Here is a 14,812-nt window from a genome sequence, read left to right as displayed (position 1 = left end):
GCCGGTGGACATGGATACAGATTCTTCTTCTCAGGATGAGCAAGAGCTGCCTGTTAAGCCCCCGGGGGGGGGGGGGGGGGGGGCTGAGGGTGATGCGGATCTCCCTCCAGGCCTCGGCAGGGGATCTCCGGCAATGGAGGGGGATGATCCTAAAGTGGTTCATCTCTTCAAGAAGGATGAACTGGCTCCACTTATTCCGGCCATCTTACAGGAGCTAGGCCTGGAGACACCGCCAGGAGAGCCCCGGCTGGGAGCTATGGATCCTGTCTTATTGGGTCTCAGAGGTCCTACGGTTTCCTTCCTGTTTCATTTTCAGCGACGGATCTTCTCTTCCGAGAATGGGTCACCCCAGATTTGGGATTAAAGGTTAGTAAGGCTATGGACAAGTTATATCTCCTTCCGGAGGACGCCTTAGAGCTGCTACGTATCCCTAAGGTGGATGCCGCAGTATCGGCTGTTACTAAGAGGTCCACAATCCCTGTTACGGGAGCAACAACCCTCAAAGATTTACAGGACAGAAAGCTAGAGATGCAGCTCAAGAAGGTGTTTGAAGTCTCAGCGCTGGGGGTCCGGGCAGCGATGGGCACAGCAGCTCCAAGCCAATTCCGACCTCTCGGTGGAGGAGGCTGCCCAGGCAAATCGACTGGAGGCGGTCATTGCCTATAGCGCTGATGCTCTTTATGACCTCCTACGCACGTCGGCCAGATCCATGGTTTCGGCGGTAGCCACGCGGCGGCTCCTCTGGCTTTGGAATTGGGCTGCGGATGTGTCGTCGAAGGCTCATCTAGGCTCTCTTCCTTTCAAAGAGAAACTGTTATTCGGTAAGGAATTGGAGGACATGATCCAGTCCCTGGGAGAGAACAAGGTTCATAAACTACCGGAGGACAAGCCGAGGACGAGAGAATCTTTTGCGGCTTGGTCTCGGTTCCGCGGTGGTAAACGACCCAGGCCAGCACGGTCGTCTGGGTCATCCTTTCACTCAAGTTCTCTTTAGCAGTTGTGGTCTCAGTCCTTTCGCAGCAGACATTTTGGCAGACCAGGTGCCCCACAGGCAGCGGCAGGGGCCAAGAACTCTCAATGAGATATTGCCAGTTCATTCCTCGGTACCGCTCGGCCATCGGGTGCCCAGCGTGGGGGCCAGACTCACCCAGTTCTTCGAGGAATGGACCAAGATAACGTCGGACCAGTGGGTCCTCACCGTGATGTCAAGGTTATGCTTTAGGTTTTGTTCAGCATCCTTGAGACAAATTTCTGATATCTCCTTGCGCATACCATGAGAAGCGGCAGGCGGTGCTAGACATGCTCCAGCGCCTACTGGCCTTGGGGGCTATCACACCGGTTCCGTCCGCGGAGCAACGAAGGGGTCGTTATTCCATTTACTTCGTAGTCCCAAAAAAGGAAGGAATGTTCAGACCAATTTTGGACCTGAAAAGGGTAAACAGGTGCCTTCGGGTACCTTGTTTCCGGATGGAGACCCTTCGATCAGTCATCGCCTCAGTACGGCAAGGGGAGTTCCTGGCTTCTCTGGATATCATGGAAGCCTATTTTCATATCTGCATCCGGTCAGAGCATCAGAAGTTCCTCAGGTTCTGTATTCTGGGAAGTCACTATCAGTTCCCAGCTCTGCCTTTCGGTCTTGCCATGGCACCCAGGACGTTCTCCAAGGTTATGGTCGTGGTTGCAGCGCAGCTCCGGAGGGAAGGTTTCCTAGTCCATCCTTACCTGGACGATTGGCTGATTCGAGCCAAATCCAAGGCTCTATGCCAGTCGGCAATACACCGGGTGCTACAGCTCTTACGATCGCTCGGCTGGGTGATCAATCTGGCCAAGAGTCATCTGATCCCCTCCCAGTCTCTGGAGTTCCTGGGAGCCCTATTTGACACAGTCCGGGGCAGAGTTTTCCTCACCGCAGAACGTGCAGTCAAGCTCCAGGGCCAGGTAAGGGACTTGTTGGACAAGCAGATGCCCATGGTGAATGATTACCTGAGGGTATTGGGCTCTACGACGTCCACTCTGGAGTTGGTGCCCTGGGCCTTTGCTCATATGCGTCCCTTACAATCAGCTTTGCTGTCCCATTGGAATCCGGTGTCAGAGCTGTATCATCTGCCACTTCCACTTATGGACTCTGCGAGGGCCAGTCTCGACTGGTGGCTGGTCTCGGAACATCTGGGGTGTGGGGTTCCCCTGGTAATTCCCAACTGGACGGTCGTCACCACAGATGCCAGTCTCTCCGGCTGGGGAGCGGTCTGTCTGGGGAAGTCTGTGCAGGGACTGTGGTCCAACCTCCAATCTTGGTGGTCGATCAAATGCTTGGAGACCAGGGCGGTGGCTCTCGCATTGAAAGCTTTTCTCCCGCTCCTTCAGGGGAAATCGGTCAGGATCTTGTCAGACAATGCAACTACGGTGGCCTACATCAATCGCCAAGGAGGAACCAAGAGTCGCCCGGTGGCAGAGGAGGCACAACAATTGATGAGCTGGGCGGAGGAGCATCTAGCCAGTATTGTGGCATCTCACATCGCCGGCGTGGACAACGTACAGGCAGACTTTCTCAGTCGTCACCATCTCGATCCCGGAGAGTGGGAGTTGGCCGACGAAGCTTTTCAGCTCATCTGCGACCGGTGGGGCAGGCTGTCCATGGATCTGATGGCCACGTTCAAGAACACCAAGGCTCCACGGTTTTACTGCGGTCGCAGGGGCAGAGGGAGTGGCCGAACATCTTATTGTACGTGTTTCCTCCTTGGCTGCTGATAGGCAAGGTGCCTAGGCACGAGAGCTCCATCCGGCAGAGGTAATTCTTGTGGCATCGGAGTGGCCAAGACATCCCTGGTTTGCGGATCTGCTCAATTTGTCCACCGCACACCCGCTACGGTTTCGGGAATCGGCGGCTCTTCTACATCTGGAAGAGGCGGATCGCTTTTGAGAGGCAACGGCTGAAGAGTAAGGGTTATTCCGATACGGTGGTGGCAACGTTGTTGAGGTTGCGAAAACCATCCACTTCCCTGGCTTATGTCCGGGTCTGGAAAGTATTTGATACTTGGTGTGCTGGACGCGTGATAGACCCCATGCGGGCGTCGATCCCTGATATTCTCGGGTTTCTTCAGGCAGGTCTTTCCAAAGGGCTTTCCTGCAGTTCCCTTAGGGTACAGGTTGCGGCACTTGGTTGCTTACGTGGTAAGATCCAGGGCGTAGCGGTGGCGTGGCACCCAGATGTAGCGTGTTTCCTACGAGGGGCGAAGCACTTATGCCCTCCTCTTCGCCTGCCGTGTCCTTCCTGGAATCTCAATTTGGTTCTATCGTCCTTGTGTGCCCCTCCTTTTGAGCCGTTGAAACGAGCAACGCTGAAGGATCTCACACTAAAAGTGGTGTTTTTGATCGCGATTTCTTCTGCATGTTGCGTTTCTGAGTTGCAGGCATTGTCATGCAGGGAACCCTTCTTACGCATTTCTGATTCTGTGGTATCCTTGCGGACAGTTCCTTCCTTCCTCCCGAGGTAGTCTCTTCATTCCACATGAATCAATCGGTTGAGCTTCCCTCTTTTTCAGCTGTGGACCGCTCGGATCCCGTCTCGAAGGATTTACAGAAACTGGATGTGCACAGGGCTCTGCTGCAATATCTAGAGGTCACAAATCCTTTCCGGGTTTCCGACCATCTCTTCGTGTTGTGGAATGGTCCGAAGAGAGGTGGTATGGCCTCCCAAGACTACGATTGCTCGCTGGCTAAAGGAGGCCATTAATTCCGTGTATTTGCTGCGTGGTAAGGTAGCTCCGGTGGGGCTTCGTGCCCACTCCACGCGGTCACAGGCCGCTTCATGGGCGGATTGTTATCAAGTCTCGCCTCAGGAAATTTGCAGGGCCGCTACGTGGAAGTCGTTGCATTCTTTTGCCCGACATTACAGATTGGATGTGCAAGCTTCAGACTTCGGGGGCTTTGGAGAAGGGGTGCTCCGAGCGGGCCTCTCCGGCTCCCACCCTAGGTAAATCAGCTCTGATACATCCCAGGTGTCTGGACTGATCCGTGGTACTACAGGAACGAAAATGATCAGGTAAGAAATTTTCCTTTCCTTGTACGTACCCGGATCAGTCCAGAGCCCCGCCCATGACTCTGTACACTGAAGTAACGAAGAATCCGCTCGTATAACCTTCTTTTCTGGGTATTGGTACTGTTTTTCTCGCTTGTTCTTTTGGTTCGGCGAGTTCTGTTCCCAGTTGGGGGTTTGTATCAGCCTTATTATAGTTGGACAGATAGTTAGTTGGTTAGTTTGGTTTTGTTTCATTCTGCTTTGACATTACGTAAGACTGACTGTGGGTGGCACCTTGGTATATATGCCAGGGTTGTTTGAAAAAAACTTCTCTGTCTCCATCTGCTGGAGGGGAGGCAAAACCCAGATGTCTGGACTAATCCGTGGTACTACAGGAACGAAAATTATCAGGTAAGAAACTAATTTTCCTTTACCCTCACTTCAGTGGTGGGAAAAGTAATGAAGATGCTGCTGAAGGAAAGAATAGTGAGCTATCTACATTAGATGTATTGCTAGACCAGAAGCAGCATGGATTCACCAAAGGAAGGTCCTGTCAGACAAATCTGACTTTTTTGATTGGGTGACTAAGGAATTGGATCGAGCAAGAGCACTCGATATAATCTATTTGGATTTTCGCAAAGCTTTTAATACGGTCCCGCATAGGAGAAGGTGGCGTTCTGGACTGAGTGTCAATTGGTATCCTCTCTGGAGGTCTGGTGGGCGGTGACCTGGTCGTCTCTACACACTTTCATGAAGCATTGCGGACTGCATGCTTGGGCGCAGGAAAGAGTGGGCTGTGAGTGGTCTTTCAGATTGTCGCCCACTTTAGGGAAGCTTGGGTAAATCCCATCCATCTGGACTTATCTGGCTTATGAACAGAAAAGGAAAATTGGTTCTTATTTGCAAATTTTCATTCCTGGAATACCACAGATCAGTCCAGTATCCTGCTCTCTCTGGAAAGACCACTCTGTTTACTGAAGTATTCTTTCAGTTCGGGAGTTTTTTTACTCTCTCCGGTAGACGAAAGAGCTCCTGTTTCGGGACTCAACCCTTCCCCTGCTCAGTATGAGGGGGTTAAGTTGGTTTATGCTTTATCTCATCTTGGCTTGAGTACAGTCATACTGAGGGACTGCAGGTGGCATGCTAACATAAGTAGTGCAGTGTCAAAGTTTTTCTTCTCTGTCTCCATCTGCTGGTAGGGATGCAAAACCCATGCTTCTGATCTGATTTGTGGTATTTCACAGAAGAAAATTAACAGGTCAGCCTTTCATGAATCCAGTTGCTGACTCTTTATATTAATTACTGAAAATGTATCCCTAGGCTAAATGCTTAAACCAGGGCTTCCCAAATTATGGGTCAGGACCACAAATGGGGTCACAAAACCTTAAGCTGTGGTCACAGGTTCCTCAAACAGCAGTTCTCTTCAGGTGCCAGCAACATTAATAGTGGAAGTTAGCATGAGGCCTGTGAGCCAGCACACACTAACAGGCCCTGTAGTGATCCCACCCTCCCATGAGTTTCCATGGTAATGGAAAAGGCCTGCTCGAAGAGGGATCAGAGCCTGTAAACTTGCACTGGCTCAGGTCTTGTGCTGATTTTCATTACTAATGCTGCTGCCACCTGCAGATCACCATTGGGCTTAGGAGTAGCCATGATGGAGGACTGAGTGTGCATAGGCCAGTGGAGACGGCCACTGCTCCTCTCTTTCCACATAACACAACCACTGAACTTACCCAAAAGAAAAATGTTGCCCCTTTCAGCTGCCTGCCCTTTTTTCCCATCAGTTGTCATCCAATTCTGGTCCAGGGCCAAAGGAAAATGTTGCTGCTGATCCTGGCAGGGAGGCTGTTTGGAGAAGGGGCTGCTTGAAGGGATGAATCATATGCAGGAGGGTTTTGAGGGTTCAGTCAGCTAGAGAACAATTAGCTATGGAGGATGAGAGAAGAGGAATATCAGAAGATCAACCGGGAAAGAGGAGTTGTGGGATGAGCGAAGGACTGGAAATGAGGCTGGGAGATTTGAGAGAGGATGGGAGATGAGATTGAGGAGGGAATGAGAGATAGGGCAAGAGAGATGGGATGGCAGAGAGGTCAGTAGGTGGTTAAAAAGGACTTGGGGCGAAAGGGAAGCAGCTAGGGGAATATGAAAATGGCTGGAGAGGGAGAGAAAGGGATGGGCTGGGGAGGTGGAACAAGCTGGGAGATGTAAGAGGGGCTGGGGTTGAAAAAGGGGCTCTGCTGGAGGGGAGGAGGTTAAAGCCATCTGGAAGGGGTGGAAATTAAAAGAATGGGTCGGGGGTCATATGAATTTTCAAGTGCGAAAATGGAGTCATATTGATTAAAAGTTTGGGAAGCCCTGGCTTAAACTGAATACCATAGTAAGAAGAGCGCACACTTTTTTTTTTTTTTTCTTTTTTGACAAGAAGGCAAGTGAGAATGAAGAGTCAGAGGAGGATAAGATTGAAGGGGACGATCCCAAAGAGGCTGCAGCAGAGGAAGATGAGAAGAAAAAACGCCTGGAAAAGAAACGAAAACTGAAAGAGCGCTTCAATGCAGAGTATGATGAAGGAGATGCCACCTACTTTGATGACTTGAAAGAGGAAATGCAGAAACAGGCTCAGGTATGTGCTCATTGTCTCTCACCACCTTATAAACCCTCACCAGTCCCACATGCACACAATAAAAGAAAAGCTTCCTGGACAAAATCTCACTGTTCTTTTTCAGTTGATCAGTCAAGTTCGTTCAAGCACCACATGCACTATTTTGATGATAGTATTGTTGCTGTAGGATTGTGGAATCCATTTGTGTTTGGAAGTTCTTAGGAACCTTGAAAATGTTGTGGACATTTGATGGAATAGTTTGATATTAAGAAGGATGGATCCTGGTGTCTGTCTAAGATCACAATCAGAGAAACAAAGTACCTAGACTTATACCTATGGTACACAAAGACTATGGATGGATGGGCAACGTTTTTTTGGTTTTTTTTTTTGGAGGTGTTAGCAGGCCAGGTAAAATGCTTTGGCTTTCTGGGTGGAGGGGCAGGAGAGCGAAAAGAATGCCTCCCCACCCAATGAACGTCTGCCATCCCTACCTTGGTGCACCGTTTCTCCTGCCCGCACTGTATCTTGCACTGTGGTCTAGTGCTTTCAAGCTTCACAGGCAAGCTGTGCTGCTCTTGCTATGCACGACATCAGCAGAGCCATCCCATGATGTTTGCACATGCCTTATCGTGGTGCCGCTGCACACTGCAGGTGGGAAGAGTAACAGGCCAGTCTCACGTGGTATGCATTCTAAGGGCTGCCAAGCCCTGCCTTATACTATTTTGTGTTGCACCATACAGCGATTCTTTGCTGGAAAGTAGAGAAAAATCACCTGCCCTGTGCATTATATTCTAGGGATGTGAATCGTTTTTGAACGATTAAAATTATCGTCAGATAATTTTAAAATCGTTCTAAATCGTTACAGTGCACGATACAATACAAATGCCTCCGATTTATCGTCAGGGGCATTTGTATTGTATCGTTAAATAGGGCACGAGAATTATTTGGGGGAGGGCGGGAAAACCGGCACACCAAAACAACCCCTAAACCCACCCCGACCCTTTAAAACCAATTCCTTACCCTCCCCCCACCCTCCCAAACCCCCCCAAAATGTTAAGTTACCTGGTGGTCCAGTGGGGGGGGGGGGGGTCCCGGCGCGATCTCCCGCTCTCGGGCCATCGGCGCCATTTTGGCTACCACTGATAAAAATGGCGCCGATGGCCCGATAAAAAAAAAAAAAACAACCCACCCCGACCCTTTTCAAATTACCCCTTTGCTTCTCCCACCCTCCTGACCCCCCCAAAAAAACCTTTTACTTGTACCTGGTGGTCTAGTGGGGGGTCCGGGAGCCATCCCTTCAATCATAGCCTCGCTGCCTGTGCTGGAGGTTTCAAAATGGCGCCGATCGCCTTTACCCTCACTATGTCACAGGGAGCGACCGTCGCTCCCTGTGACAAAGTGAGGGCAAAGGCGATCGACTGCCAGTATGGCGCCGATCGCCTTTGCCCTCACTATGTCGGGCCATCGGCGCCATTTTTATCAGTGGTAGCCAAAATGGCGCCGATGGCCCGAGAGTGGGAGATCGCGCCGGGACCCCCCACCCCCACTGGACCACCAGGTAATTTAACATTTTGGGGGGGTTCGGGAGGGTGGGAGAGCAAAGGGGTCATTGGTAAAGGGTCGGGGTGGGGTTTTTTTTATCTGCTCAGGCCTCACTAAAAAATTAACAATGTGAATTGGAATCTGTTCCGATTCCAATTCACATCTCTAACGATCCGATTTTTTTCTCCCACCATCCGAACCTGATCGTTAAAACGATCAGGCACACGATTCACATCTCTATTATATTCTTAGTCAAAGGTGCCAAAGAGATTGCTTCCAGAGCACTGAAAATTTTCAAAAATGTGGGGGTTTGGTTTTCCTTTTAAAACATATCATCACTTTGAAAGCCCTGTTTTCCCTTTCCTTACAAATGGAGAGTAGCAGACCCTGTATTGTTGCAGAGGATATGAACATAAGCCGAGACCAGTAAAGGTCTTCTCTGAATTCTGGCCATGAAAAGACTAGCTTGCCAGTGAGGAAATAGGGTATGAGCTCGGAACTTTTTAGTAATTGGAAAAAGTGCAAATAGGGGAAATAAAATATGCCCAATCTGTCTTAAGGGCAGTTTCCATGGACGCCATTTATCACCTAAGAGAAAATCAAGCAGTTTATCATGGGCGGTTGAAACCGGGATCTTTAGTGACGATTTCCCTGTACGTACCGGATCAGTCCAGGCTCCTGGGTTCATACATCCGTGCCAGCAGGCGGAGACAGAGAAAGTAAAACTGCCACTGCTTTAACTATGCTGATGCCCCCTGCAGTTTCTCAGTATTTATCTGTCTCCCAGCAGGGCAGGACTGATGCTTGAACCCTGCAGTTTGGTTTAAGATTTTTTGGTTGGATTTTTTCTTTTAAATTTTGAGAGCCTTCCTCCTAGGGGGTCGGGGTTGCTGGTAAGGAACCCCTACCCTATCTGGTTGAGGTGTGTGGGGGGGGGGGGGGTGGCTGGGGTCAGTGACCCTTTTGTATGCCCCCCATCCCGTAACCATGAGGTGCACATCCGGTGGTCCGAATCCCTCCCTGGCACGTGTTAGCTCACAAATTTGTTTTCTCACTTTTTTCTCTTCCTTTAATTGCTGAATTGAGCTGGACAGCTCCCTTCAGCGCAGGAGAGGAATTTTTCAGTGAGACTGCTGTTAGAGCAGTAAAGTTTAAAAAAAAATAAATAAAGTTCAGGATCCGGTAGGCAGGAACAGATAGGAGTCTACTCTCTCCTCCGCCCCCCCCCCCCCCCCCCCCCCAGGCGCGGTTTCGGCGTTTTTTCTTCGCAGTGTGTTTTTCTCAGGTTCTTTTTGTTTTTTTCTGTCTATTTTGTTTCAAATCGTCGGCGCAGCGATGGTAAGGGGGTGGCTTGTCACGCGTGCGGGTCCAGCCCGGAGCGCCTAAGTCGCCGCAGCCTTTGCGCGGCTTGCGTTTCTGGGGGAGAGGGTCCCTCAGAACTCCCCAGGCCGGCTAAACGTCGGCGGTGTCTGTCTTGGCCTTCCCCGATTGCGTCGGGCCCGGCAGCAACCGCGAGTCGTCCCGATTACCACTGCTTGGGACACGTTACAGGTGCTCGGTTCCATGGCTTCCACCTTGGAGCTGGTACCATGGGCTTTTGCTCCTATGCGTCCCCTACAGAGTGCGCTCTTGGCTCAGTGGAGTCCAGTGTCTGAGCAGTATCACCAGCCTGTTTCCCTTTCTCCAGAGACCATGGGCAGTCTGTCGTGGTGGCTCCACACCTCCAGCCTTCTGAAAGGGTGTCCTTGGAAATTCCGGATTGGATAGTCCTGACCACAGATGCGAGTCTGTCTGGTTGTGGAGCAGTTTGCCAGAGTCAAGCAGCTCAAGGCTTCTGGTTGAACATAGAGGCGTCTTGGTCTGTCAATTGGTTGGAAGCCAGGGCGGTGCATTTGGCTTTGCTTGCCTTTCAGCCTTTGCTCCAAGGGTGGGCAGTGAGAGTGCTCTTAGACAGTGCGACCGCTGTAGCGTACATAAACACAAGGGGGCACTCGGAGCCATGCGGTCTCCCTCGAGATTCAGGACCTGATACGATGGGCGGAACATCATCTGATACAGATCTCTGCATCTCATATTGCCAGAATCGAAAATGTGCAAGCTGACTACCTCAGTCGCACACTTCTGGATCTGGGGGAGTGGGAGTTGTCAGACGCGGCAATGCATCTCATTCAAAAAAAGTGGGGTTGTCCGCGGGTCGATCTCATGGCAACTCGGCCCAATGCGAAGGCTCCTCTGTTTTTCAGCAGACGCAGAGATTACGGCGCCGAGGGCGTATATGCTCTGGTCCTTCCCTGGCCCCAGGGGGTCCTGCTCTACGTGTTTCCTCCTTGGCCTCTGGTGGGCAAAATCCTGAGGCGGCTAGAGAATCACCCAGAGGAGGTGATATTCGTGGCCCCGGAGTGGCCTCGCCGTCCTTGGTTCGCAGGTCTGTTAAATCTGGCAGTCTAGGGTCCTTTACAACTCAGTCATCTCCCCAGTCTTCTACACCAGGGTCCAGTATTTTCAGATTAGGCCGCTCACTTTTGTCTAGCGGCATGGCTTTTGAGAGGAGGCATTTACTGGCAAAAGGATATCCGGAGACGGTAATTACTACCCTCCTTCAGTCTAGGCGGAAGTCCACCTCCGTAGCGTATGTCAGAGTCTGGAAAGTCTTTGAGGCTTGGTGTCTGGCGAAGGGTACTCCGGTTTTGCGTGCTTCGGTAGCACAAGTGTTATCTTTCTTACAGGATGGGTTGGTTAAGGGTCTCGCTCTCAATTCCCTTAGAGTCCAGGTGGCAGCGTTGGCCTCTTTGAGGGGAACCATGGATGGCTATCACTTGTCCTCTCATCAGGATGTGGTCCGCTTTATACAAGGGGTCAAGAATTTGCGTCCCCCTATGAGAAAGGTTTGTCCACCTTGGAACCTCAACCTGGTCCTTCGGGGTTTATGTGGGGGCCCCCTTTCGAACCCATTCGGAGGGCTTCGTTGAAGGATGTAACCTTGAAGGTGATTTTCTTGGTAGCCATCTGTTCTGCAAGGCGCATTTCAGAGTTGCAGGCCTTGTCTTGTCGTGATCCTTTCCTTCAGAAATCGGATAGGGTTGTGTCTTTACGGACAGTTCCATCTTTCCTACCGAAAGTAATTTCTTCCTTTCATGTTAATCAGTCAGTGGAACTGCCAGTTTTTTTGGATTTATCTGATTCGGAGCCACATGGGTGTGAGTTTCGGCTTCTCGATGTCCGCGGAGTGTTGCTTCGCTATCTTAGTCACAAGTGGTTTTCGGCGCTCTGACCATCGTTTTGTGCTATGGAGTGGTCTGAAGAAGGGCCTTCAAGCTTCCAAACCGCTATTGCTCGATGGTTAAGGAGGCTATTGGATCAGCTTACATTCTCAAAAGTAAGCTAGTACCGGAGGGTTTGAGGGCTCATTCCACCCGGTCTCAGTCTGCTTCTTGGGCAGAGGCTCACTTGGTTTCACCACAAGAGATTTGTAGGGCGGCAACGTGGAAGTCGCTACATACTTTTGCTAGGCATCATCGCCTAGATGTGGCAGATCGGGAGTCTCGGTCTTTTGGCGAAAGTGTATTGTGCGCGGGACTCTCCAGTTACCACCCTGTCTAGGAAGCTTTGGTACATCCCAGGAGTCTGGACTGATCTGGTATGTACAGGGAAAAGAAAATTTGGTTCTTACCTGATAATTTTCGTTCCTGTAGTACCAAGGATCAGTCCAGAGTCCCACCCAGGGATCCAGACAGTTGGAGAGTCGTCTGCTTTCCTATTGGTTCCTTCTTATCAGAAATTAATTTTTTTTGTTTAATTGTTCAGAAGTTTATAATTCAATGGGGTTTTTTACAGTGTTTGGTATTCAGCTTTGGTACAGATTAATACTGAGAAACTGCAGGGGGCATCAGCATAGTTAACGCAGTGGCAGTTTTACTTTCTCTGTCTCTGCCTGCTGGCACGGATGTATGAACCCAGGAGTCTGGACTAATCCTTGGTACTACAGGAACGAAAATTATCAGGTAAAAACCAAATTTTCTTCTCTGTAATATCCCATCCCATCCCTTTCTCATTTTCTTTTTATTACAAATTACTTGATCCAAATGATGAATTAAGAGAGAGTCTCTTTAAATATTTTAGATTGATCATGGGCTTTCAAAGGGCTGTAACTTCCATTCTGGGACTGCCTCACAAACACACACAACTGATTTTTATTTTTTTGAATTTTTTTTTAAAGTATAGTGTTGTATACCCATATGGAACATTTCCTTCTTGATGACATTTTAATCTTATCAACTTTTTAAAATGTATTTTATAAACTCACCACATCTCCAGAAAATGCTTTCATTCAATTATTTAATATACCCTAAAATATTTTACTGTATTGATCTGCCTGCAGTGTGATGTAATTTTTATTTATTTGATTCACAATAAAGTGCAGGTAGTTTAGTATAAAAAAAAACAAAGCACATGGTAGTATCAGTACTTTTTCCATGAGAGAGAGTTCTCTGTGAATATATCCTATGCTACCATATCCATTGTATACCGGCAGCATTTCCAATTTTGTCATTTCTTTTTTTTATTATTTCTTGTTTCCCCCCTCCCCCCCCCCCACCCTGCAGCTGAACCGGTCAGAGTTTGAAGATCAAGAAGATGACGTCAGAGTTCAGTATGAGGGCTTTAGACCTGGGATGTACCTCAGGATTGAGATAGAGAGTGTGCCGAGTGAATTTGTAGCAAACTTTGATCCTCACTACCCGCTTGTTCTGGGTGGGTTAGGCACCAGTGAAGGGACCATCGGATACATGCAGGTATGAAGGGGTAGCCTTTGGGATGCAGTGCAGCTGGTTTGCTAAAGAGGAGGGAGTGGGGGAGGGACACAGTGTGAAAAAGAAGAGGGTGGCAGGGTGTTCTATTAATAAGGCTGCCAGTCTCAGCCAAAATGCCAAAGAAGGGTCTGTTCTCAGCTCATGATTCAGACCTTGGTCTAAAAAAAGGTTGAGATTAGAATTTCATTTTTTTGTTCTCCTGAAGAAACACAGGAGTATAAACCATAATTTGAAGCATAGGTAAGCATTATAAAAATCAGAATTGGCTGCAGTCTTGATCTCTCAAGCTTGCATGCTCAATTTATTGGAACAATGGTAATGGCGTCTTTACAGCGCCACAGAACTCTTTCCCTGCTTTGCTATTTTATATAGATGCGCCTAAAGAAGCATCGTTGGCACAAGAAGATTCTTAAGACACGCGACCCTTTAATTTTCTCTCTGGGTTGGAGAAGATTTCAGACCATCCCCATGTACTATATAGAGGATCACAATGGGCGCCACAGGCTCCTTAAATACACCCCAGAGCATATGCACTGTGGGGCAACCATCTGGGGTAAGAAATTCTAGGTAATATTTTATATACAGGATAAAGACTAAGCAAAAGTGACTCATTTGCATTACCATTCAGTCTGCACAATCCGATGCTCATGATTTTCTCTACCTGTGTAAATTGAATGTGTTTTGAAAGTTGACTAAACAGTAATAAGGCTGCAGCAGTGGCACATACAGGGTAGAATTTTGTTTGAAGCCCTCTAGAAGGCATGATATTGTGGTCGCTACATCCTCATTTGCAGGTCCTTAAGGAGTCTATGCACTGGAATGAGCGAGGAGTCTGCTGGTGGTTGAAGAAACTGAATGAGCCCGAAAACATCTAGTCTCTGATCTTGCTCCTTCCTAATAGTGATAGTATCTTTGCCAGTTTACCCAAAATGTTTGAGTAGCAGAGATCTTCTGGTAAATCTGGAATACCTGTGGAATTTTCCTCCTCCTCCTACCCCAGCTATGGGAGAATGATAAGCCATGATCCTAATGGAGGAGACAGGAGGGATCTTCTGTTGGTCCAAGGGGGGATACCTCTGGTAGGAACTCATAATGAACTGACCCCACTTTTCCTTCTAATGCATGAAGTTGGTTAATCATCCACTTCAGGGTGAGGAATTGCTCCCACCTCTGAGAGTCTCTTGGGTAAAGCATGTGCCTCTGGGAGACTTTGAGTTGTTCCACAGTGTGGGAAAATCTCTTCCATCTTGGACAGAAGAGGTTTTAAACTCCCTCTCTGGCCTTCAGACTTAAGGAGGAAAAGTTATTCTTCACAAACTCCAAAATCTGGGCTCCCACAAGCTGAGGGAGACTCTTTGCGCTGGAGCTGGGGAAAAGACATTCTCTTCAGAAACCCAAATTGGCTTATTCTCACTCAAGGATGTCAATATTGGTGGCACTGAGCAGGAATTTGAGACTGCTGTTGTTTTAACTGTGGAAGCAGCCACCATCTCCAAGGTGCTCCATTGGTTGCATGGCCATCTCTCATTGGTCAGCGGCGCCAGTGAAATGTGCCATAACAGGACTCTTGTGCTTTACACCCAGGCTCTCCACTCTGATGAGGAAGTGATCTCAGGGACCTGATTCAAGGAGGTGCACAGCGCAGATGAAATGAATAGCACCCTGGTCTGTGTTGAAAAGAATAGGTGGTTCAGCATCATGGGCACCTTCCACATCATGAAAGACAATAGTACCTGCGCCAGAAGGCAACCTTCCACTTCAGAGTCGAGGATGTGCGGCAGCAGCCAAGAAAGCAAATAGAATGCCAGGAATTATTAGGAAAGGAATGGAGAATAAAACAGAATA

At 49.0% G+C, this 14,812-nt stretch overlaps 1 protein-coding gene across 7 annotated transcripts in view; it reads left to right on the top strand.

Annotated features, from left to right (window-relative positions):
• BMS1 (BMS1 ribosome biogenesis factor) overlaps positions 1 to 14,812 on the top strand; it is a 158,391-nt gene that overhangs the window by 91,461 nt on the left and 52,118 nt on the right. For 6 of the 7 annotated variants that reach the window (XM_029609482.1, XM_029609483.1, XM_029609480.1 and 3 more), the window contains 3 exons: positions 6,441 to 6,638; positions 12,761 to 12,949; positions 13,340 to 13,520. In XM_029609482.1, coding sequence (XP_029465342.1) covers positions 6,441 to 6,638; positions 12,761 to 12,949; positions 13,340 to 13,520 — 568 coding nt within the window. The remainder of the gene's footprint in view (positions 1 to 6,440; positions 6,639 to 12,760; positions 12,950 to 13,339; positions 13,521 to 14,812) is intronic. The other variant, XM_029609484.1, reaches the window with a different exon arrangement.

This window comes from Rhinatrema bivittatum, chromosome 7 (genome assembly GCF_901001135.1).
Source record: "Rhinatrema bivittatum chromosome 7, aRhiBiv1.1, whole genome shotgun sequence".
Lineage (NCBI taxonomy): Eukaryota > Metazoa > Chordata > Amphibia > Gymnophiona > Rhinatrematidae > Rhinatrema > Rhinatrema bivittatum.
The sequence above is the reverse complement of the archived record's forward strand: the minus strand, read 5'-3'. Positions and strand labels throughout refer to the sequence as shown.